The sequence below is a fragment of the Anastrepha ludens genome, chromosome 3 (assembly GCF_028408465.1).
Source record: "Anastrepha ludens isolate Willacy chromosome 3, idAnaLude1.1, whole genome shotgun sequence".
NCBI lineage: Eukaryota > Metazoa > Arthropoda > Insecta > Diptera > Tephritidae > Anastrepha > Anastrepha ludens.
In genome coordinates, this window is record NC_071499.1 from 78,133,750 (window position 1) to 78,159,991 (window position 26,242).

Sequence of the window (26,242 nt, forward strand, 5' to 3'; positions counted from 1 at the left end):
CATACAAGCATTTAGGCCACCATATGCGCTCTGATATATCTTCTGTTCAAAAAGTGTCCGAAATTTCTTATATAATTAAAAACATTCTTTAGATATTGTCTAAATCGATTTTTTTAGTTAGTAATAAAAAGAGGGGCAAAAGTATTAAAAAGGGTAATGGGTACTAAACCATTTTTTGGCGTTTTAATTCTCAAAAAGTACTAAATCTAGTTGGCAACGGTGTAATTAGTGCGAAGCTTTGGCATCGAATTGCTGTCGCTGTGTAATACGTGGAATACGTAAACGTTATAGAAACTTATAATTTTCAGTGACGAGAGATGGGATATGAATATGCAAATATGGCAACGAAAAAACATGAAAAATGCAGTCTAAATTCAAGACTATTTTTTCGTTTTCTTTGATTGCCGTGTTATGACCCACTCGGAATTGCTGCCGTTAAACCAAATAGTAAATAAGTACTATCGTGTAAGCCTACTGACGCATTTAAGCCAAGAGGCAGTGCTAAGTCTCAATCTCTAATAAATCCTCATATCCAGTGTTATGAGGATGCTTACTGGTTTCACGCTCAACTACGCCCCATACGCAGTAATCCAGGAGTTTAATGTCTGGCGAGTTAGAATGCTATAAGTTCGGTGTTATGTTTTCCGGGAAATATTCAGCTATCCAATCTTGTCTCCTCATCGGTTGGTTTATGTGAAGAAGCAGAGTCCTGGTGAAAAATGTATGGACTATAACCGCCTACACCATGACTCCAGGGTTTCACTACTATCTCTAGAACCTCGCAATATGCAGCAAAATTCACTCGAAATCATCGAGAAAAGAAATGTGGTGGTATGCCATGTCCTTTGTTACTCACAGCTCCTGAAACCATAACAGTGACTGGAAACTTCGTATTAACTATTGAAAACAGAAACCTCTGTAGCTATATCTCATACTGGTAATTTCTGCTGTTGGTATTTTGCTCTGGGTTAAAATTTTTTTCGTCAGAAAAACACTATAACATCTCTGGCACTCGATGGTGTTTAATTTTGCTTAGAAGGGGTTTTCACCGATAACTCGTGGAAGAATTTATACCGATCATATGCAACTCGACGGATAATCCCTCAGAAACATTAAGGTCTCTCGTAAGGGCCTTCATTAATTTTGAATGGTCCTCGTAAGCAATCGGACAATCTCAGAACGTATCTCGTGTTTTTTGCTTTTGGCTACACAGTCTGCATCACCGCCTGATGCTCCCCATTTAGGGCGAGCCTAATGAACGAATGAACAGGCACACGATAACTGCATATCTCTTTATTTCTTAAGTTAATTTCTAGGCCTCTGGAAGGTCAAAAAGAAAAGCTATTGTTTCGAGAAGTTAAAGCTACATATATATTACATATATAAGTATATACATATAATTGGCGCTTACACCCTTTTTGTTGGGTATTTAGCCGCGCTCTTCCGCCAATTTTGGGTGTGGGTCTTTATGGGATTTTATTGCGGCCTCCGAATTGCAGAAGATTTACTATGAAGAGAGAAAAGTTATTCAAAAAATTTGATGCGTTATTTTAATTAAACAAGCCACTTTCTCTGCAAAATAATATTGTTTCTCATAAAACATTTCATATGGATATGTTTTCTTATGATAATACTTTTTTTTAACAAAAAAAACGAAATGATGTTCTCAACTTTATTCATCATAAGTTTTGCAATGAAAGAAACATCAAAAAAATCGAATCTCTCAGCCTTAAAGTCGCAAAAAAGCGCTACCTATTGCAGATTTTTGGCAAACATAAATATCAAAAATGCATTTCCTGACCCTGAAAACAATTAGGTACAATAACCAAGACATTGTTGAATCGAATTTTAAAAAAAATTCTTATATATAGTGTAATACAAAACCAACTACTTTACTTTTTTTCAATTTCAAGCGTTTAGTAACAAATTAAATCTTCAAAATAATAGCCATCGCTAGCGACACATTTTTCCCATCTCTCAGGCAATTTGTGGATGCCGCGACAAAAAAATTGGCCATATTTGGCCGCAAACCAATCATCAAGCCATTTTTCGGCTTCTTCGTGGGAATTGAAGCGCTGCTCGGAAAGTGCGTGGCCAATCGAGGCAAACAAATGATAATCGGAAGGCGCCAAGTCTGGTGAGTAAGCCGCATGCACCAGCGGTTCCCAATCGTACGTCTCCACCAATTCCCGGGTCGCTCTTGTTCGATGTGGCGGTACATTGTCATCAAGAAAAATTACTTTGTGACGCCGATCGGCATATTCTCGGCGTTTTCAGTGTATAGCGCTGTTCAAATCGGCCAATTGTCGTTGGTAGCGTGCACCGTCAACTGTTTCTCCTGGTTTTAATAGCTCGTACCAAACCATACCACGTTGATCCCAGAAAACACACAGCATTGCCTTGCCGCCGTAGCCATTTGGTTTGGCCGTTGTTTTTGGTTTGTAGCCGGGCGGACCATACGATCGTTTACGCTTGGGATTGAGAACACCCATTTTTCATCACCCGTAACGATTCGATGCAAAAAAGACTTCCTTTTGAAGCGGGAGAACAGCATTTCACAATTCCGCAAATCAGCATTTCACGTGTCCGCAAATCGTAGTTTGAAGGCACGAAATTCGACATTTTTAAGAGCAACAAAAATGCATTGTTGTATGAAACAATGAACTGAATATTGTTGACAAATGGCAGACGAAAAGAACAAGACATTTGGGAAGGTTTAAAAATACTCCTAGCGACATCTATGGACTAATAGCTAAAGGTCTCATTTCATAGGTATATATTATACCTGGTAAATACATAAAAATCAGACCTATAGGTTCAAAAATTCCTTTGGGACTTTATTACCGAAAGTGTAAGCTGTCGCAAACCTCCATTTCTTCAATCGCAGTGTAATTGAACTGATTTAATTTTATTGATAAATTCCTGGTTCTTATTGAACAGAGTATATTTACGTACTTATGGTATGTACTTAAGCTCATTGACTACACGCTCTCAACAGATGTCTCTAGCGCACGCTGTGCTTGACTCCGCTGATATATTTCCACTTTGCAAGCGTCTTCTAGGAATACTGATTTAATTCGTAAATCCAACAGTTGGCTTCCGCTATACACATACATACATGTGTATCAACTTATGTTATATAACCGGATATACATATATAAATGATTCTACATACATCCTTTGCTTGAAGTTTGGCCGAGCTTCTCCCTCAATTTGGGATGCGTGTGTTAATGCTCCCTTACAAATGAAGAACCTTGCAATTGCCTACCACCTCCGAATGGCAAATGGATTTTTGGAAAATCATTCATATAGCATTGCCTTGCCTGTGGTGGGGTATTAGCTGCTAAAAAATGTGTTATTGGTTTATGTACGAAGTGGGCTTCAAACCAGGGACCTAATGCTGGTTTGGCGCTCACAAGTGCACTCATTTACAGCTAGCGACTACAGATAAGCTTTTATATATTTACACATATGTATATGTACACAAGACACGTTTTCATTAGTCCATTGTTAATATCCTTTCATGCTGAGTGCACGTCACTCTTAGTTGTTGGTTGTTTACAGTGATAACAGTACTAATTACTCACATTTGCGTTAATGGAGGCTTTATCGAGAGTAGGTCGGATTGTTTAGCAATTTAATGGAAATTTTAATAAACCACTCTAAAAGTTGAAAAAGAAAAACTCATGAATTCCTCATAATAAATAATTTTCAGCGTTAACAATATTTGGTGGGCGCATAGATACCCGTACACATATGTAAATATTTATAAGCAAATGCACATTTAAGTAGGTCAGTGTGTATGTGCGTAAACTTTACAGACTTCGTGAATTCAAGTAAATAAACGTTTGTTACTATGGATATTTCAAAGTAATTTTTATAAAATTCTTATTTCTGTTTGATTTTTGTGCACATAGGATATAGCCATGTTTCGAGAATTCCTGCTTGTTAAAATGATCAACGCTGAGAAAGCTACATTTCAAACGCCAATATTCTCACAAAAACGCGAAAGAACCTTGGATATGTTAATAAAGGATTTGTATGAGGACTATATGGGTGATAGCAAGCTGGTAAGTTATTAATTATTTTTGAAAAATTTAAGGTTGGTTGAAAAGTAATTTTGATTTTTTTAAATAACTGCTGTCAAACTTCTTCATTTCGACATTTGATAGTTCTTACCTGTATATTACTTTAAAAGCAACCTAAGCTTATTTTTCTTTACGGCTCTCATTTTAAAATGATGTATACGATTTTTCGGGTTCGAATCTCCGTGGACAAAACAGTAAAATGATAGAAAAAGCTTTTATCTAATAGCGGTCGCCCGCTATTTTCCGTATTTCCGCTCATAAGAAATATCTGCCATCAGCAGCCGGAACACCAATTAATCTAGGATTTTCCAAACAGAGGTGTTATTTTGATATTCAAAGAAAAATGCTATTTTTTAATATAAATGATCGGATGTTTACTTCATTATAAAGAGGAAGTATGCCGTTAATAGTGGAAAATAACATCAGGCAATTGACCACCACGACCACGCTTACAGGACAATATCTTTTTCATGAAATTTTCCATAACCGAATTGCAAAGTGGCTGCCCTATGTCCTCGATAGCCTCACGAATGTCTGCCTTGAATCGACCCTGGGCTGGCCTCAAATAAAAGTCTGACCTTCACGTGGCCTCAAAGAAAAAAGTCACAAGGTGTTAAATCACAAGATCTCGGCGGCTAATTGTGATCACCTCTCCGACAGATAACTCGGTCCGGAAACTTTTCACGTAAAAGATTAAAGGTTTCGTTGCTTGTGTGGCACGTAGCGCCGTCTTATTGAAAATAAACGTTGCCCATATCAATGCCATCCAATCCCGGCCATAAAAGATCGTTAATCATCTCTCGACAGCGCAATCCATTCACCGAAACTGTTGTTCCAGCTTCATTTTCGAAAAAACGCAACAAACAGTCACAAGTTGAGGATAGAAAAGTTTTTCAACAATAACTCTCGGATTTTCTGAGCCCCAGATCTGACAATTTTGCTTGTTGACGAAGCCACCGAGGTGAAAATGGGCCTCATCACTCAAGATGATTTTTCTATGGAATTCCGGATAATTTTCATGCATTTCAACGACCCAATCAGCAAAGACACGACGTTGTTGATGATCAGCCGGCTTGACTTCTTGTATTCACTGGGCTTTATAAGCCTTAAGAGCCAAATCTTTAAGCAAAATACGGTGTAATGACGTTTGTGGAATGCCTAATTCCAAAGAACGACGAAGAATGGACAAACCTGGGTTTTCTTCGACACTTTCGGCTAGAACTGCAATATTTTCAGGTGTTCTTGAGCGACCTGCACGGGTTTTATTCTTCACATCACTAACTTGTCCAAACAGCTCGAATTTTTTCACCAGTTTCTGTATTGCGGTCCGACAATATGCTTCACGAGGACCCAAAAATGTTCGAGTTTGACGAACCGTTTCTGCCAAATTTTCACCATTTTTATAGTGATTTTAACACCTGTTATCGGAAAATTCAAAAACTCAATTCACCTGTAACACATGTTATTGGAAACCCCTACAGAAAAGATTTCTCGACAGACAATGGTAAGCCTTCGAGTGTAATTCCGTCATGAAAAAGATCTTAATAGAAAACTATCTGCTAGTCGGAGACGGCATAAAAAAATATTTTTTAACAAAATGGACTCTAGAGTAATAAAGACGCTGTCCAATCAGAGAAAAATTCATTAATCCTTTGAGTTAAATTTCAATCAAAGGTTATAGACAATTTTCAGTGTAATTATGAACAAAAAATTGTGAATACCTATCAAATCATAATTTTTTTTTTATTCCCCAAAAAATATAGTATTTACTTTTAAGTGGAATTTTTACGCTATAATAGCTATTTTATAACAAAACATAAGAAACCAATTTTTTTTTAATCTTTTTATTTATTATATGATATAATATAATATTTTAAAATTTAACAATTTTTTTTGTTTTTTGAGTTAATGCCTTTGTATAGTAAAAAGGAAATAAAAAAAGCAAATAAAAAAATTATTTTTTTTTTAGAATATTTAGTTATAAAATAACTTTCATTCCATACAAATTTTACCTGCACCTGAAGGCTATTTTTTAAATAATAACAAAAACCAATGGCTTACAACGTATTCACCTTTTTCTAACCAAAATACTTTTTCATTAGTACTACCTATTAAATTTGAAGCACAAAAGTCGTGCTCAAATTCTCTTTTTATAGAGCAATTTTTTTTAACTTTCTTATTTATTATATAATTTCATGTTATTAAATAGAAAAATTTTTTTTTTAAGAAAATTCTTTGTATAGGTAAATACTTTAGATGTCCAAAAATAAATATTGTATAATAAATAAGACAATTAAAAAAAAATGAAAAATTTAAGAAAATTTTCATAAAATAACATTTATTGCCCAAAAATTTTACCTGCGCCAAAGAGAAATTTTTAAATAATAAAAAAAATACATTGTTTTGTACTGTCACTGTGTTGCCTTGTACTCACTTTTTCTTAAGAAAATAAATTTCCATTAAAATTACCCCTCTTAATGTTCATACAAAAGTCGAGCACAAATTGCTTTAAATAATATTTCCAGTGTAGCCATCATGTCCAGCCAAACGATTTTTCTTTCATTTCTAATCATCTTTTTGCAAATCAAAAAAACAGGTTCTTTCCATTTCAGTTGGGAATTGGAGAGCTAAGAACGCTCGAGCTTTGTAACAAAGGGTGTTTCTATAATTTTTTTTTTTTTTGTATTTGGAAAATAATTTCAGGCACATGGCTGCCGTGACTACGCTGTAGATGTCGCATGCTAGTTGATTACTTTTGGATTATATCTTCGAGTTAAGTCACACGTTCATAGTGTCCAGAGAATAACGGCGCCATGAAGCGGCCGAACTTCTCATCTAATAAATTCAATATTTCACGTGTTGCTATATTACCAACTGGAGCCATCCTGTTAAAAGCTGATGCTTCTGAGATCCATTTCATCACAAAAATTTTATTAGCATCGCGCTCTACCATTGGCCACCATTGGTATCTAAAGACACCTGATGGATCACTCGTAGATTTTCATACCTCCAAATCCCAAAATTGTATTTATTTATGAAGCCAAATATTCAGAAAAGAGCTTCATCACTGAGAATGATTTCTTCCCGAAGTAAGGAAATAACAATAATTGTAAAAATTCCGCCGAATTTTACAGCTGTGTAGCTTCACCAATATTCCCGCTGCTACAGGGCGCGGCACTCGAAGTGTAACCAATTACAAAGGCCATAAATTTAGTTTGAAAAATTACTTGTATTCAATTGAAAGTAAAAAATGTGTGAAAATAATACAAAATTAAGATTCAATTTACTTTTGTACTTTGGCCTTGACTATGGCCTTGAGACGGTCCAGAAACGAATCGCAAGCTGCCCGAATGAGACTTGCAGGTATTTTGGCACACTCGCGGACAATGGCTTTCTTCAGCACTTCGCGACTCCTAAATCTTTTAGTTCGGACCTTGCTCTCTAAAATAGCCCAAAGAGAATAATCCATCGGACTTGCGTCTGGTGAATTTAAGAGCCATTGTCTCGACGTTATGAAGTTCGTAACGTTGGTTTTTAGCCATTCATGGTTCACTCGAGCTTTGTGAGACGGTGTCAAGTCCTGTTGTTACATCCATGGTCTGCGAACGAAATGTTTGTCTGCCCACGGTTGCAAAGCAACCTCCAGAATACTTTCTCAATAATATTTCGCACCTGTGGCGGGTGCTGCTTCCTGGTGGCCAATTGATGACTCAAGTTCTCGTGTGAACGGTCGGTCAAATAAATCCTATCATTTTGGGAGTTTACAAATAGTTCAATTTCAAAAATTTCTTGTCAGAAAACACAATGTTCGGAAATTGACCGCATTAGGCCAAGCGAAGCAACTTCTTCGCTCTCTCAAGTCTGACTTGTTGCTGCTTTGGTGTGAGATCAAGCGCCTTTTGGATCTTATAAGGTTTGACTTTGAGATCATTTTCAGTATGCGGCGGATGCTACGGTCAGATATTTTCAGTTCTTTCGTCATTTGATTGACACTTCGTCGAGGATTTCGCTTAAGTCGCTTCTTCACTTTTTGAACCATTTCACGTGGCATTGCAGTCGTTTGATGACCACCTCCATGACGTTTCGCGATGCTACCAGTATCATTGTAACGAGTAATGGTGCGATAAAGAAAAACTTTATTTACTTTAAGGTGCTCGAACTCACGAACAATCGCTGGTTGTGATTTTCCAGCCAAATATAATGCTATCGCACCATCTTACTGGTTTTCTTTTATGGCGTTTACTCTCAGCAAAATGTATCCTCGCGCTTGTAAACAATAATCTGGACTGTCTTTTAGCCAACTAACAGACATTCCCATACATCAGCTGCGCGAGAGGTCTGAAGTTGAGTACACTTCGAGTGCCGGAGCCTGTATATACTGGTGGTCACATTTGGTTAAATTATAGAAAATGTGACGCGTATTAAGAACACACAGGCTTATTATATGTACATACATAAAAGTTAACTCAAGAAGGCGATGAATATAAAATTTTATCCGTTGAGCACCATGCCTCAGCGGCCACCATGAATTGCTGAGCCAGCATATTCATTATTAAATGAAATTCTATGCTGAAAGTAAATATTGATCTGCCTTAGCAGCAAAAGCAATACCAACAAGAATACTACAGGCAGTAACACTGCAAACAGTGAAATCAGGCAGCAGTGAAAACAGTAACAATCACAACACTTACAAATAGCGGCACCAACGACGGCGATCAACAGCAGTTTTGTAGTTTAAGTATTGTAAATAGTTTATAAAAATTAGGATTACTTTTACCCTCTAGTGATGTAGTTGCAGTAGCTATTTAATAGAACAAGTAATAAATTATTCCAAAGTGCCTCTATTAATCCGAGCAGGAACATTTTAAAAGAGGACGTCAAGTATGAAAGATAATTTATATTTTCGTGTCTCATCATCTTAATTTTTATTTTATTAGATCGCATAGCAATATGTAAATAAAAAAAAAATACAAAATTTATTACTTGTTCAGAAAAAAAGGCATTACAGCATTATTGGTGACGCGTTTCATCAGACACACCCTGTATTATACTCGTACATCCCACTTCAAATAACCCTTACTTATCTCTGACTAATTTCAACGCACTTTACTCTTGTCTATCCTCGATTATGCCTGCAGAATATGCTAAATAGGCGAGCCTTCTCTGAGGTATTATACGATGTGCCGCGCACATCCAAATTGAAGGAGGACGCGCGCCAAATTGAGTTCGTCCGCATCGGCCAGGCACTTAAACTGGAGGCTATTGTACGTGGCGATGCGCCAACTAGCATTGCATCGGCTAGTCCCTGCACGATATTTCGCAAGCCACCATGGGAGCCGCATTGTTTCTATCCAACTTTTCTACACCGCGGCACATTGGCTGGCGACTCATTCGGTTGCAACGACGACAGTTTATTTATTGCCACCGACGATGGCACATTTCTGATGAAAGGTAAAATAAATGGATATTCATTCATGCGTACACACGCACATACATACAAATCAAAATAGTTATAAGCTTACTTGTGTACATGGATATGTCATCGACAATTCTTATCACTTTCGCAGAGGATCAATCACATCAACTTATCTTCGACAAGTCATTTCAAGTACGCCAACTCAGCGTATTGGAGGACCATGGGCTTGTACTCATACGTGGCGGTTCACTGACTAATCGTGATGCACATCGTATGCACGTCTTTCGTTTGCGTGAATTCCAACCCAAATATGCAGAGGAGTCACTTCGTTGCCGCAGTCGTGCCGAGGTGAAGGAGCGACGTATCGAACGCACACGCGGCTGTCATTTATATGCGAGTTCACGTATTAGTGGTGGCCATTTGCGTTTAGTGGTGGCAGTCAACCGTAAATTACAGTTATTCCAATGGAAACATACAGCCGCCTGGACGTCCTGGTGTCCGGAGAATGACACAGAAACGGTTGAGGGTTTCATCTTCCAGAAGGAAATCACGCTGTGTGAGTCGCCAAGCATAATAACGCCACTGGAGGGACCGACAAATACTAATGCGGGTGGACTCATTTGCGTTGGCTACAAGTGAGTATAAGACTAAAGAAACTGGAAACTGGCGTGTGGCGAATGCCAGGAAAAGGGCGAAATCATAATTAATTAGTAATTAGTTTTACAGTTATATTGTAGATAATTTAAGTGTATGTTTATAATCCGTTGCTTTCAGATACCATTACGAAATTGTCTGTGATCAAATCGGTACAGCCACTAGACTCTACGACTTAGAACAAGCAAAGCGTAATCAAGCGCAATTAACGGCGGCCATCGAACTCTGCGATGGCATGGAGACGGAACTACTTTTGTGCTACAATCGTAAGTGCTTAATTTATTATGTTACATACAAACATACATTGTAATAAGATTAAGATATAACTGTACCGGGAATAATTGGTCGTGGTTTGTAACGAGTTCAAGTTGAGAGATTCAAATGTAGAATTTTATTACGAGCTTTGACATACCCTATGATCAGAAGGTACCGGAAGTGTTTAAATAAAACAAATCAGAGTTAAATTTCAGGCATATTTATTTTATATCCTTCGAAGTTTGACCCGTCTGAAGCAACATACATGTGCCAACGTTTAACCCAGTTCTCCATGCACCCCTGGTAGGCCGACGAAGAGATGGCCTTCAGTTCCTTCGTTGCATTCTCTTTGATCTCCTCTATCGACTGAAATCTCCTTCCACGAAGTGGTAACTTCAACTTGGGAAACAAATAGAAGTCGCATGGGGCCATATCAGGTAAATACGATGCTTGAACGATGGTATTTACTTAGTGTTTGGTCAAATAATCCAGCACAATTTAGGCAAGAATTATTTGCCCACATTTCCGGCCGTTTGCGACGTACAACGCTTTAAAACGAGTAAATAATATTCTTTATTAACTGGGTGGCCCGATGGAAGGTATTTATGGTGAAATACGCCTTGGCAATCATAGAAAACATTCAACATCACCTTCCCGGTACTTTTTGATCATAGGATAAACTAAACTGACATTTCCCGCCTACTTCAGCATAGGTGTTCGTTTTCCCTGCAGTTTTTCCAGTTATTGTGAAAAGGAGCTACATATCTCTCAGTACTAAAGTAGCTTATTTGGGCTATGTTACATGGTTATTGCTAGGGAAGACGCTCATTGTGATAGCACAAGGAAGAAACTAAAAGAAGGGAAAGAAAGAATAGGCACGGAAGACTCACGGGGACTAATTATTCATTATGCAAATTTAAATAGTGCATGTTAAAGAAGAGACTCCGTATGCGTTGAATATCCAAACCCGGGTGCTGTTGTTGTTATTGTTGTAGCAGCATAAACATTCCCCATACTTACATACGGGGAATGCTGCTGGACTGACAGTCCTTGGCCGGATATAAATCCGGGTCGTTTCGGTAACGTAGAACCGACTGTCGTGGAAACGAAACCCGGGTGCTCTTTACGTTTAGTTAAACAGGGAGGGCAAAAAGACGTAAATCTACTTAGTCAAAACTGTGTGATTTTTACGATTACGGGATTATCGGGATCTCATCATAACAATTTAGGGTTCCCGAGAGTAGTCTCGCGATTGAGGAATTCAATATTTTACAACAACTTAACTCGAAAAAACTGAACGGATATTGTTTGAGGTAATGTTCAAGCATATCCCGGTATTGTTGGGATTTGTAATTTCTTACGAAATATGTGAAGTGAAACCATAAATATCTTTTTATACAAAACAGAGTCGCGTTGACATTTCTTAGCAAATTATTGCCTACAATCCCGGGATTTCCGAGACAAATAGACCGAAATCCATGCATCCGGTTATTGGCAACCTTGCAAGGTACATCTTCGAGGCAGTGCATCCCTCCTAATCACATTTCATACAATTTTCTCACAAATGGCTCAAAGTTATGTTGGTTCTAACTGCATAGAATCGCTAAGACTCCCACTACTAACGGGAGATGTGACCTTGTTAGTCCCAATAGCTTTCTAAACCCCCTCACATCAACCAGCTAGCAGTAGACCGCAGGTAACTCGAGAAGCTCCCACAGTCGTTGGGCACGGATAAACTACCTTAAAGGTGTTCTACCTTGCCAGCTAGCTATGCACTTTTCTACAATATCCGCTGTTGCCCGTACATACCTATAAACTTGATTGATTTGCATTTGGTTGCGTCCAAGAAGTGATATAGTATGCTGCATATTAATGAACCTGCGCCTACTTCCAATTGGAAATCGGTGATTGGGCAACCTAATTTTGCATACTTTTAACTGCAAATATTTTGAGACTTTTCGGGTGGTACTGTGACCATATTAATGAAATATTTAAATGTGAATGGCCGTCCTCTTCATTCTTATTTCCAGCAATAAGGCTAGCGACCGAAAATTATGTATGTACATACTTCCATGCACAGCATCATGGCTTGAATCAGTGTTATTCTCATGACTAGATACTATTGTTACGGTCCCATATTAACTCGTAACAAAACAAACCGAAGACCTATAAAGAATACTAGCAAAAAAATCTAAATAAAATGTAAAAAACTTAGAACTACATACAATACAACAATGTCACTCACAGTGTTTTAGCGTCGAAGACTTTTCGTAGTCCGCGGAAAAAAGAATTCCCTTCATTGCACAATGGGCTTGAAGCTCGAGATTTCGGCCAAAAAGGCAATTTAAAAAACGTTAATGTTATAATGAGTGATTTGAGTGATTTTTGTGCATGTAAAAATAATATATTAATTATTAGTTACCACTTACTTATGGACTGAATTACACCAAATAAATGATGTATTTTTAGGTATAATTTCAAAGATGACTTGGTTACAATGAAACCTTCTCGTATATTCCCTCATGAAATTGAAAAAATAATAATTAAGCTATTTGCTTCCCAAAACGTATACTTTAACTACGATATACGCTTTTTGGGCGCAGTTAAACCCGAAAAATGGTTTATGGTCGAAAACAAATTCTACTAATATATTATATCGTCGACTAACATAACCTTGGAATGAGAGATAAAAAGCTGAAATTAAGCATAAACCTTTTTTGAGGTTCTAAGAGTAGTCTCAAAAGTCTTATAAAACCTTATGTTCGCGTCATAAAATATTCAAGGTCAAAGATCATAAAAACCGCTTTTTTCATATGTCTTGCTTCCTATGGCTTTTTTGATATTTTAATTAACAGTTTTGGACACGATTAATTGCTTCAGGGATAGAGTACGTAGAACTATCTGCGCTCCCTTATACAATTGCGAGAGTGCTAAATAAATGAGTCTGCTGTTGTCACCAAGAAGTCACTAAAAGTGTAGTGATGGCAAATTTTCAGGGATAAAGGATTTTGCATTTTAACTACCCAGAATAGACAGTGAAGGTACAATTTAATGGTAGTGCAAAAATGCACAATACGCTTCGTTATAATATTTAGTATTGTATTTTGCTCTGGTTTTTCACTGGTCGGCTGCACGTATTTAAATATAACTCAAAAAAAGATAGTGTCAGATATTCATGAAAAAAGATAAATAAAAAATCTGGGAGGGTTTTTTTTTAATGAGGAAAGAAACATTTTCAAACAAAAAAACAGTAAATTTTGTTTGGTTTCAAACGTATATTTTATCCTAAAAAATTTAAAAAAACATCATTAAAAATATTAAAAAGAACTGAAGATATTGCATTTTAAAAAACGGTGTGCCAAAATTCTTCAAATTGCATGGTTTTCATAAACGGCAAAAAAAAATGTTTCCAAAACATTTTTGGTTTTTTTTAAATACAAATTTTGTTTTGTATTTGTATTTCATCCTAAAAAGATAAGAAGAAAATCTGAGAAGGATTTATTTTCAAATGATGAAAGAAAAATTTTCCCACAGAAAAACAATAAATTTGGTTTGGTTTCAAAAGCATATTCTATCTTAAAAAAAATGCATTAAGAATATTAAAAAGAACTCAAAATATCTCATTTTAAAAAACTGTGTGCCAAAATTTTCCACATTGCATGCTTTTCATAAACGGCAAAAAAAAAAATCTTCCCAAAACATTTTTGGTTTTTTTTTTTTAAAACAAATTTTGTTTTGTATTCTTGTATTTGTATTTTGTCCCAAAAAGCTAAAAAGAAAATCTGAGAGGGATTTTTTTTAAATGAGGAAAGAAAATTTTTTCAACAAAAAGACAACAAATTTGGTTTGGTTTCAAAAGTATATTTGATCCTAAAAAAAATACATTCAAAATATTTAAAAAACTCAAAATATTTCATTTATTTTCAATATTTTAAAAAACTGTGCGCAAAAACTTTCCACATTGCATGCTTTTCATAAACGGGGAAAAAAAAATGTTCGCAAAACTTTTTTTTTAATACAAATTTTTGTTTTTTATTTTTGTATTTGCATTTTGTCCTAAAAACTTATAAAAATATTAAAAAAATCTTGACCACCAGTGCCCTTGGGCCCTCAATGCCAATACTGGAAGCGTACACATTTCTTGCCTACTACACGGGGGTACTTTTTCGCGAAATTATTATTAAGGGGGTAGTATGGTTAATTCGGTGTAAAACAAGCATATTTTTCGAAATTTTTTTTGTCGACACAGTTGATTTATTCAAAATTTTAAAATTACTTCATTATAAAGTCATATTTAAAGAATGTTGTGTGAAATTTTCATTGATTTTTATGAAGAAATGAGTTGGTGGCAGCGAATCTTCGCGGACGTCTCATAAAAAAGTTTTATTGCGGTGTCCCTCAGAACTCATTACTGGATCAACTAAAATCAAAAAACCAAATTGATTTCATCAGCTAATAAAGTTTCGCAGGTAACAACGTCGATTTTTTTTTTTTTTTTTTTTTTTTAATTTTTTAAAGCGCTTTGAAGTCAAAACACCGATTTTTCATAAAAAAAACTTGAAAACTTTGTTGTTTTAAAATATGACAAAATTTAAAAAAAAAAAAACTCGACGTCATTACCTCGTGAATAAAGTAAAGAAACAAAAAAACCAAATTTGAAAAGAATCGGTGCAGTAGATATGAATCTACAGTGGACACCGACCGTAAAAAAGGAAAGTGTGAGAAAAACGCGTTTAAAGATTTGTGAAGATTTTTACAGCGTGAAATCCGGTTGGAGAGGTAGATACTTAATCCTTTGTGTCTTTGTCAATTTTACTCTAATGCACTTCAAACTTTCACACAATAATCTTAAGATGTTATAGAATAATTTAAAAAAAAAAAAAAAAAAAATGAAAAAAAAAAAAATACCATACTACCCCCTTAACTATGTTACATTTTTATGTAAACATAACCTGTTGTAAGTGGTGTTTTTTTTCACAAACCATTTGCGGGAAATTTCTTGCCATAGTAATCATTTTTTCTATCAAGACACGTTTTTTTCTGCTTAGAATGACCAAGAGCTCTTATTATATTACTTACACTTACTGACTGGTGAGTTTTTAATTTTTTTTTTTTTTTCTTTATAGACACCTGCCATTTTCAGAAGCTGAGCGAGCGTGACGGCACGAAAAATGATTTCGATTTCCATTGGAATACTTCACCCACTGCAGTTGTGTGTGCTTTCCCCTACATACTTGGTTTCACTTCGGATTCAATGGAAATTCGATTACTTGTAAATGGAAACTTAGTGCATACAGCAATGATGCCCGAACTGCAACTGATCACCTCAAAACGCGACATTTTCTTTGTCACCACAGCACCTGAATTTATGTCCAAAGATTTACACATTAAAGGCCTGCAAATAAACGAGTTTTCCGCCTCAGAGCGTCGATTGGTCACTACTCCGAGTGAGGCCTCTTCAAACGAAGAACTCTCACAAGGTGAACTACTGTGCTCAACACCAAAAGATGTACCCATAAATCCAGAATATGAGCTAACCAATTTGCTGGAAATACCAAACGCCAGCATGCAATTGCCACATATACATCGTGCGCGTTCGCTACAGAAGACGCACAATGTGTCCGAGGAGAAGCCGGTGATTGCTAAAAGTAATTCTTGTGGCGACACAGACAACCGATTTAGTGGTTTACGCAGCAGTTCGATAGTGGCCGATCACTTGCAGCAACACATCGTGCCACCAAATTCGCCACGTAATACTAACAACAATAACAGCAATAACAATACTAGTGGTAGCAGCAACAGTAACAGCAGCAAAAGTAGTCAACAATCGCCCATGTCGCCCACTAGACGTACATCTAAATATCGCAACCTCTTCAATAGTGTCGGAAGTAGTGGTGGTGGTGGTGGAGGTGGAAATTCACCCAATTTCACGGACGGTTGCTCTAGTTCACCGGACCGTTTAAAACCATTGCGCGTCTATCGCATACCGTTGGCTAAATTGACTGGCGCCCATTCTCATTTTCACATGCATGCATTCAATGCAACGGCAGCGGCAGGAGCAACGCCGCCCATACATCCGACACAACACCTGAGCGCATTATCGATGACGAAACGGCAGAAGTCAGTGGATGCGCATCTGTCATTATCGATGAGTAGCAATCCTGGTGTTGGGTACCACGAATGACAAATGTGCGAGGTGAAGGCGAATGCAAGTGGCGTCGCATCCGCATCCGTCACCGCCAATCTGACGTATCAGCAGCAGCAGCAGCCACAAGCCAAATTAATTGCAACGCCTTTGCTACGCGAACAGAAATCAATGGATCTGCACTTTGGTGAGAGGGATTACTATGACGACAATAAATTCCGAGAGGAAGATGAACGGCATGCAGACGAGGTGCCGCTACTGTACAAGGGCGGGCCAAATGCAGCGACGACGCGCAAGAGTAAGCCAACACCGTCGCCATCGGGCGAAGTGCAAATGTGGCTGGCAAAAGAGCTGCGCAGGTTTCAAAAAAATCTCACACAACAAAATTGAAGACAAACGATTTGCAGTGAGTTGTGAAAGTAAAGAGGATTATGAATGTACTCAATTTATTTTTGTTTTGAAGGACTTCTTGCGAAATATGTAAATTAAATAATGACTCATTTAGCCAAGCAGTCTTTAAAATTCACGCTGTTGAATTCGTGCACTTCTATTTGGAATATATTGAAAGTGGTTATCCATGCTATAAAGTAGGCAAGTTCTGTATTCGATGAAAATCTACATCACCTATTCAATTAGGACGTAGTACTCAAAGGGAATGCAAATAATTTTCTACGTCGCTTATCTGCCTAACCTTCTAGTTACCTTATGATGGAATCTTATTTAATAATTCCCTCAAATAGGCGCTGTCAGCGGATGCAGTCACATTTTAGTTACAATATAGGGTGGTCCATATAGTGGTTATGTTAATCGTATGTTGTTTTGCTAGTGACAGCTGTTTCTTTTTCTTTATTATCTCTAAAGTCAATGTTATGTAGCCCAAACAGTGCGTTCATTGAAAATAAGTCAAAATCATCCTTTCTGATGAAGTATATTTTCATCTGTATGGTTATTTTAACAACAAAACTGGCGCATTTGGGCATTGGAAAACAAGCACGTTATCGTCGAGAAGTCAATGCGTTTTCCACGAGTTTCAGTTTGGTACAGATTTTTGGAGCGGTGGCATTATTGCCCCATTTTTCTTTGAAAATACTACTGGAAACGCAGGTCCGATCAACGGTGATACCTGCAGAGGTGGAACATTCTTTGTGTAGATGGAAGTACTTTTTTTGCTGCACAGTGGTGTGTGCGTAGCTTGGCATGTAGTGGTCCGAGTCGATGTTGGGCCTTTGGATCGTACGTACATCTAAAACACTAGAAGCGTGTTCGCACATGATCGATCTGGTTTCGCGTTTTTCGATGAGGAGAGAGCCGCGTAGCTTGATGTATCTTTTTATGCTGGATTCTGGTGCTGCAGACTACCATGTTTTGAGCTCCGGCGAAGTCGATCAGCCTCTATCCTTTACCGGATGTTTCGTTATGCAGGCTGAATTTTTGAGACCTCCTTGTCCACCCTGGCATTGAAGTCACCAAGCACGATTTTTATGTCGTAGTGGACGCATCGCTCACAGAAACGTTCCAGGTGCTCATAGAAGCAATCTTTGGTCGCATCGTCGTCCTTCTCTCCCGTCGGCACGTGAGCGCAAATGAGCGAGATGTTAAAAAATCTAGCTTTGATAAGGATTATCGCGGGACGCTCATCCACCGGAGTGAACGAAATGAGCTACCAAGAAGATACTGCCCAAACTATATGCAGAAGAATCGTCCTGGCAACCCCCAAGTGAATGACAATCATGGACTTACCCCACACGGAACTATTCCTGGAAAATAACTATACAGCTAACTATAAAATAATAAACTTATAGCTATGGTGCCCATTGTTTTGGTTAGGTCTAACAAATTTTTAAACTGCCCCTCAGAAAGTGTTTGATTGGTGTTGTATTTGTATAATTTATCCAGTTTCACAATTCGTTCCTTAAAAAGGGCCAATTCTTTTTCCAGGTGAAATACACGGCTATCAGTATATTAAAAAACTACACTTTTTAAATAGAAAAGGATTAACTCTACTTGCATAGGCGCGTGAACCAAAGGATGGGCCGTTTCGAGATCATTCCAGCAATGGAAATTTCGATAGGCATCGAAAGACTATCACTAGACAACTACGCCCTCATCCGATCTGGTCCTATCTCGAAATCCGTTGTAGAAAAGTGTTACGCGCAATCTTTTTCACCTGGTTTCAATGAAGTGCCGCACGATTTTACCCAATTTTTTTTTTCCATTTCGTCTTTTTGCCCACGTTTTGTGGTACAACAAAAACAATATTGCCTGCAAACTTTTTTGCAAAAGTTTTCATTTTTGTGGGTACTTTCTTTTTAGAATTTGCTCTGAAATAAAAAGTAGCTTTTCCAAGAGGATGCCACGAATTTATTAAGTAGCTCAAGATGGCCAACACAGTGTGAAAATTAGACGTGTTACATTGCTTTTAATTTTTGCTTCATATGTCGAGCTGTAAGTTGTAACATGAACTTCGATCTGTTTTGGACTGTCTTTCAAATAGAAGTGTAAACAACCGCACGAGGCTAATTCATTTTACCGATATACATATAGAAAAAATTAAGTTTGCTATTTCAGTAGCCTACAAAATTGGAATACTTGGCAAGACAAAGTTATAAACAAATAGGAAAATTGTGAGGAGAGTAAAAACACCATACCTAAATATACATACATATATACTTTATATTTGAATAAATGCCTTATGTGTTTGATTAAAGGCATAACGCATTAAAAAGAAAAAAAAACGAATAAACTTCAAAAAATTGAAAATTATGCAACCGTTTTATATAATACTACATACATACATATTTACATTAAACGAGCTACTATATATTCTATGCAAAAGTTAGTAGGTATGCATATGCAGCAAAGTCTATAGATCGTTGTCAAATAAGAGATATTTATATAATATTAACTGTGTAAATGTGTGCTGAAAGGTATGAAACGACATATGCATATGCATATATGTATGTGTGAGTAAGCTGTTTAAAAAATATTACGCCATTGCATAAAATAAATACATATATACTTATATTAATCATAAACATATGTACTATATGTTTGTATATGTTGGAGAGATTTATAAGTAGATACAATGATATTATTGTTGTCATTTACAAACACATACACTTATGTATTACCTGCAAAAACAAAACAAAAAAGTAAATGTTTAAATGAAAATGCCGATATTCTTATACAATTAACTATGTATGTGCGGATGTACAATAGATGCATGCACTCAAAAAAATAAAACAGCAAATACTTTGTAATACCCCCGCGTGCTGCTGTGACAGACGATTACAGTGATTCTTATGCTGCGAACACGCGCCGCCGTAAACGCAGTCCCCTGTCAGCTGTTAAGATCAACCCAATGAGTGCCCCATGTAAATGAAAAATTACTTTCCTTCCGTATCTTAGTATCGTAGATTTTATCGCAAGATTTTGGAAAATCCCCTAGAATCCTGTCAGCTAATTGCGCTCTCACCACACAGTTCTACCAAACAGTACATTTCGAAATCATTTACAAGATAAACTTAGAATTTTAATTTTTATTAAAATAACTTAAAAACAATGTTGAATAATATTAATTATAGATAAATGAACTATTTGCATTTGTTGGTTTTCGACTTTGGTTTATTAAACCACTAGTATGTAACCCCCGAAAATCGGGTGGGCTTTTTTCCCACGGAAAGTAAACAGCATATGTGACACTTTTATATATTAAAAGTTATGATGATTAGAAAAGTTAAATCAGTATTTTTTTTTTTAAATTACTTCATTATAAACTACATTCAATGTCAAGTTTTCGTTATTGCCCATTTGAACTCGTATATTTTCCCAGGATCTAACCCGGCTTAACGCAACATAAAGTTGGCCGTGAGCAAAGCAATCCTCCTTTAAATGAAGCCCCACCCTTGATAATGTTTGCCCCTGGGCCTTATTTATTGTTATGGCGAAGGCTATTGTAATGAGAAATTGGCGGCGCTTCAACGTAAAAGGAAGTGTGGTTTCGCTCGGCTGCAAATTTATACGAGGCAATAGAAATCGCCTTCCCTGAGCCTCTCCGCATAACACTTCCGCGTGCAAACAATTCGGATGCATTTACTTTATGATAAGTGGTGTGCCATTCACCAACACAATTATACAATTTTTTTTTTTGCCATTCGTAAAATTTCTTGGATTTGCAAAAGTAAAATTTTTTTTTTTTCACAGATCTTTACGTTTTAAAAAATTTTAAGAAGAATGGTAAAAAAAATTTTCAAAGTTCATATTCATATATGATTTGATAATGGCTGCATACATAAAAATATACATGTACACACATAGAATACAATACAAAGAAAAAAAAAACACTTAAAAATGTATATCTGTGTCAAAAAGTTCGTTGATTTGATGGGTAATAGTGTTCTTTTAAATGGCGTTGGGCATCGTCTATTACTATAAAATTTGTCTGAGAATAGCCCAAATATAGTTTACCTTTGAAATAGTATCAAATAAATAACTAATTTGTCTCTCTCTCCCCATTTTTTAAAACTATTTAAAATTTTGGGTTTTGCAAAAGGATCAAACGCACACAAAATTTTTAAATACATACATACGTTTATATATTGTAGTTCAATTGTACCATATATGAACGAAAACAAAAGTGGATGCTTCTACCAATCATATCCAATACGTGACGTTTCAAACATTTATCACTTACTTACCTGCTCTATTCCTCCACTTAAAGTAGGAACTATTTTGCGTCTGTTCAAGACTCTTTCTAATTTGCACTGTTACCGTTGTTTTAAGTGAATTGACAAATTTCAAGTCAATTGTCAATTCATACCAATTATTGCCATCATAACAATTTTTAGAAAAAAATTCGCAGCACCCGTTGGGATTATGTTCATGAATACATATTTATTAGTAAAGAGAACAAAACAAAACAATTATTGAGAATCCAAATGTATACAATGCTGTGCTCATTAGAAAGAGAGCTAAACAAAGCAAACGTACTCATATATATGCGTATATTTGTGTGTCATCTCGCTTTGCATGACATCGCTGTTATCAATATGAAAATTTTGATAACTTTACACACAAATATTTCATGAACAAATTAACCAATTTTAGCAGAATAAGTGCCATGTTTTAAAATAATACTATAGATGAAAAATTGTAACTGATGAACTAAAGTGATGCAGCGACGAAAAATTTACACTTCTTAAGACAATGTCAGTTGATTTAAAGGAACGGAGAAGTAATGGAACCAAGTCTTAGAGTCCGGGCAAATAAATCACCCTATCGTCGGAAAATTAATTACCCTTTATAATTTTTCCATATGGCATGGTAGTAAGTCATATTTGACACTTGTGAACTAGACAGTGGCAGTATATAAACACACAGGCAATGGAACGTTTAAAGGTCAAAATAAAGATTTCCTTCAAATCATTTTTCTATATATTATATTTTTTCATTATCATTATTTGTTATATTTTACAATAGTAAAAGAGTTGTTCAAAAACAAAATGGAATGATTACTTTTGCGCCACATTGTAGAATGAGAAGTGCACCAGTTTGTTATTAGTTTACTATACTTCCCTGCGGGCTGCTACGAAGAACATACACGCAATATTTAACAGGCCAAAAATTATGCAAGAACATCAAACATATACATAATTATATGTTTTTAGTAAACCCAAATCAAAGGAAATGATTATGCAAATTTTCGGAAAATATTGAGCACAAATTAAAAACTTCCTTTACGCTGCAAAAATATCCAACAGCGTATTTTTGAGAGTAGCCGTACATTTATGTGCCACTAAAACCAATATATAGTTATATAGTTATTTACATATACATACATAAGTAAATAACAAAAAAAAATGTGTACTATTTCTTATAAAAAGCAAACGCATATTTTGGGCAATAAATGAAATGAAATGAAAGCAAACGCATACACAATTACTAATTTCTTATGTGTGTAAAAAAATAAAAACAAAAATCAAAAAAACACTCCATGCGCTCGAATTTCTTTCAAAGTGTCTTTGTATTAATTATAAGCATAAATACATATGTATCGTATGTACTATATGTATGTATGTCTTATGTAAAGAATTTTTCAACGCCATGTCACTTAAGCTCAATGTATTCTACTATATGCACTAACCGTTATTTATAAGCGTACAATGAAGGAAAGTCTACGAACACACTTACACACATACTTATATACTTTAGTGTTTACAGGAAATGTTTAGAATTAAATACATATATTTTCTCGTGCATATCTATGTATGTATGTATACGTAATTAATTTATAATTATTTATGTAGTTATGACTTTAGTGCATATATTGTAAATTTTAAGTAATTTTTCTAGATTCTCATCTTGTACCTTTACTTAGGCTGTTGATATTTAGTACTTAAGTACGTATCAATTATAAATTTATAGGCTATACTTAATTTTTCTACTTATCTTAATAAAATCATATTTACATATATGTATGTATTATACTTCATTCGGGACTGTGCTAAAATATTATATAATATTTAATATGTACCTAAATAAAGAATAGTAAAAACGGTTTGTTTAAAACTTGTTTATCTTCATTTTATTTATTGCAGACAATCGCAATTAGCAACATAGGTGGTACGGTAAAGTTAATTTCAAGACAAGTTCTCAATAATGGAGAGAGATTAAATATATCAGGGGCGCACACTCGCATTCGACTCATATAGGTTCCGGGTATACCTAGGAACGAAGTAATGGATGCATTGGGTAGAGCGGCTACTGTCTCGAAACTAATAGAGCAATGGAACAACGTAATGGTAAAAATGGTGATGGTTGTACGAGTTAGGCTAAGGCCTTTATGCACTGCGACCAGATTGATCTATTGTGCGCCCCTAATTACTTAATTATAATTATTTAGTATACCGAGGTATCGAACCAGCTCCTTAGGAGGAAGCAATTGTATGTCTTCCTCCTCTAGTAGGTACGAGCCCAGGATTTTGTGTCTCCTGTGGCCTAATGCCTCACGGTTGATGATTAAATGTTCCACAGACTCCTCTTCATCACAGCAGAACCTGCAGAGTCTTGTACTAGATAACCCTATTGTGTTAAAGTGTATATTACAGGTAAAGTGACCTGTAAGTGTTCCACAGAGTAATCTGAGACATTTTTTATCTAGGGTTAAATCAAACTTTTTGCTGTGATGGCATTGAAGTTCAAACATTTTTTGGAGTGATTAAGGCCGCTTGTGCCGTTCCTGTGTTCCCTGATTTTAGTTTGGATCCATTTTTGTTAGAGCCGAAAAATGGGGTTGGTCCAATAAATACCTGCTTCGTTTTCTTCGTTTCCCTCACATCCGGTTACCCAAATCAGTGAGACCTGATTATGAGTGGCCAGCCCTCTATTAGGACTTTTGACTTGAATGTGAAGCTATTCAAGGCTTTGAGAACCGATTGGCTGTCCGAAAGTATTTTAATTTTTACTTTCTCTAACCGTCTTTCTCTAACGGCTGCCGCCATAGCCGACTGGGTTTGTGTGAGACTACCATTCAGAATTCACAGAGAGAACGTAGGTTCGAATCTCGGTGAAACATCAAAATTAAGAAAAACATTTTTCTAATAGCGGTCGCCCCTCGGCAGGCAATGGCAAACCTCCGAGTGTATTTCTGCCATGAAAAAGCTCCTCATAAAAATATCTGCCGTTCGGAGTTGGCTTAAAACTGTAGGTCCCTCCATTTGTGGAACAACATCAAGACTCACACCACAAATAGGAGGAGGAGTAGGAGGAGCTCAGCCAAAACTCAAAAAAGGGTATACGCGCCAATTATATTTATATATAATATATAACCCTCTTTCGGATATGATTTCCCTTGTTTCCATTATGGCGAAGAGTTCCGCTTGGAAAATTGTGGTATCTGTACTTAGTGTTAGGGATTTTGTGCTCTAGGCCCCACTATTCCTGCTTCTACTCCTTGGAGCGTTTTGGAACCATCTGTGTAGCATTTTTGTGAGTCATCATTTATCCATGTTCAGTTAGTGCGCCACTCTTCCCTAGACAGGAAGGTAACCTTGTATGTCTTTATAAAATTGAGTACGCGTTCCGTGGGGTCATTCGCCTGGATTATGCATACTGCATGTTTAACCCTGTTCAAGATATTGATGTGTCCAGTAAGATCTCCTGGTTTAAGTTTTTCTTTCATATGAAAAGAGAGTGCTTGTATAGTAGCCTCCTCTTGTATTGCTAAATGTAGCGGTGGTAAATTTAAAAGCGTCCCTGTTATGCTTAAGCACGCCAGCCTAGTTTGATTTGTTTTAACCCCCCATACCAAAGCCCCATATAGTACAATAGGTCTTACCATTTGGGTGTAGATCCAGAAGGTCATTTTAGGGTTCAAGGTTTTACGTTGCCTTTCTTTCCAAGTGAGCTTTTTATACAAGGTAATACCTAGGGCGGCCGCCGTAGCCGAATGAGTTGGTGCGTGACTACCATTCTGAATTTAGAGAGAGAACATAGGTTCGAACCTCGGTGAAACACCAAAAATTAAGAAAACGTTGTTTCTAATAGCGGCCGCCCCGCGGCAGGCAATGGCAAACCTCCGAGTGTATTTCTGCCATGAAAAAAGCTCCTCATAAAAATATCTGCCATTCGGAATCGGCGTGAAAGTGTAGGTCACTCAATTTTGTGGAACAACATCAAGACGCACACCACAAATAGGAGGAGGAGCTTGGCCAAACACGCAAAAAGGGTGTACGCGCTAATTATATATAGGTATATAATTACAAGCTATTTAACCTCTTCTTTTAGAGGTACGTCTATTCCATTTATTCCCACGGCGGGTATATTTAGAACCCTTTTCCTGATAAATAAAACAATATTGGGTTTTGGAAGGGTTGATTGATAATCCCTCTTTTCTACACCACTCCCAAAATATATTTAAGGCATCCTGCATTAAGTCCTTTATGGTCCTTTCGTGTTTGACTTTAATGTTAGCTGCATACCTATTGTTTTATACCCTTTATTGTTAAGGGTTTGTACCACATCGTCAATCAGGATAGACCAGAGCGATAGTGCTACGCCGAGTGCTACGTCGGCGTCCCCTGGGAAATAGGCTAAGGCTATAACGACTTCTTGCTTCTTTCCATCAAAGTCCGCTTCGACTAGTACCGTTGCCGTGTCGCCATCCATAAATTTATTAAATGGCTAATGTTTAATGTTCATGTCTATGATAAGCACAGCCCTTGGATTGACTACGCCCTCGTCGTAGATTACCTTTTTCTTTTGTACTGTGAAGCCATTGAAGTTTCCCTTGGCAAACCTAATGCTAAGTTCGGCCTGAGCGTGGTGAAGAATTGCCTGGATACACCTTCAGGTTGAGGGTCACATGACTGAAGCGGTAGTTTACCCTTTATTTTGTACTCCATCAAACTGGCTGCTGCTTTCTAGTCTACTGCTAGAACCAGTGTTACGTTTGAGCCGTTTTCAACTCTTCTTAGTGTACGCCAGATGTCGACGTGGAGACCGTTATTTTGCCCCTGCAAAAAGCCCAGTATCTTTGAAGTTTCCAAGGACTAGGAATTGGGAAAGTACCCCACTGCGATCCGTGGGTGAGGTATCTTTGATTCGTCTGTGGTGGAAGCGCCATCCACACAATGCAGGTACCCTAGAAATCAATAAAAGTCAAAATAAAGATGTTCATCATGCAAA

At 36.7% G+C, this 26,242-nt stretch overlaps 1 protein-coding gene across 1 annotated transcript in view; it reads left to right on the plus strand.

Annotated features, from left to right (window-relative positions):
- LOC128857565 (GTPase-activating Rap/Ran-GAP domain-like protein 3) overlaps positions 1–22,977 on the plus strand; it is a 187,803-nt gene extending 164,826 nt beyond the window's left edge. Inside the window, exons 11-15 of the mRNA XM_054093316.1 lie at positions 3,918–4,070; positions 9,227–9,539; positions 9,656–10,139; positions 10,279–10,424; positions 15,540–22,977. Coding sequence (XP_053949291.1) covers positions 3,918–4,070; positions 9,227–9,539; positions 9,656–10,139; positions 10,279–10,424; positions 15,540–16,597 — 2,154 coding nt within the window. The 3' untranslated portion in view covers positions 16,598–22,977. The remainder of the gene's footprint in view (positions 1–3,917; positions 4,071–9,226; positions 9,540–9,655; positions 10,140–10,278; positions 10,425–15,539) is intronic.
- The last annotated feature ends 3,265 nt before the right edge of the window (positions 22,978–26,242 follow it).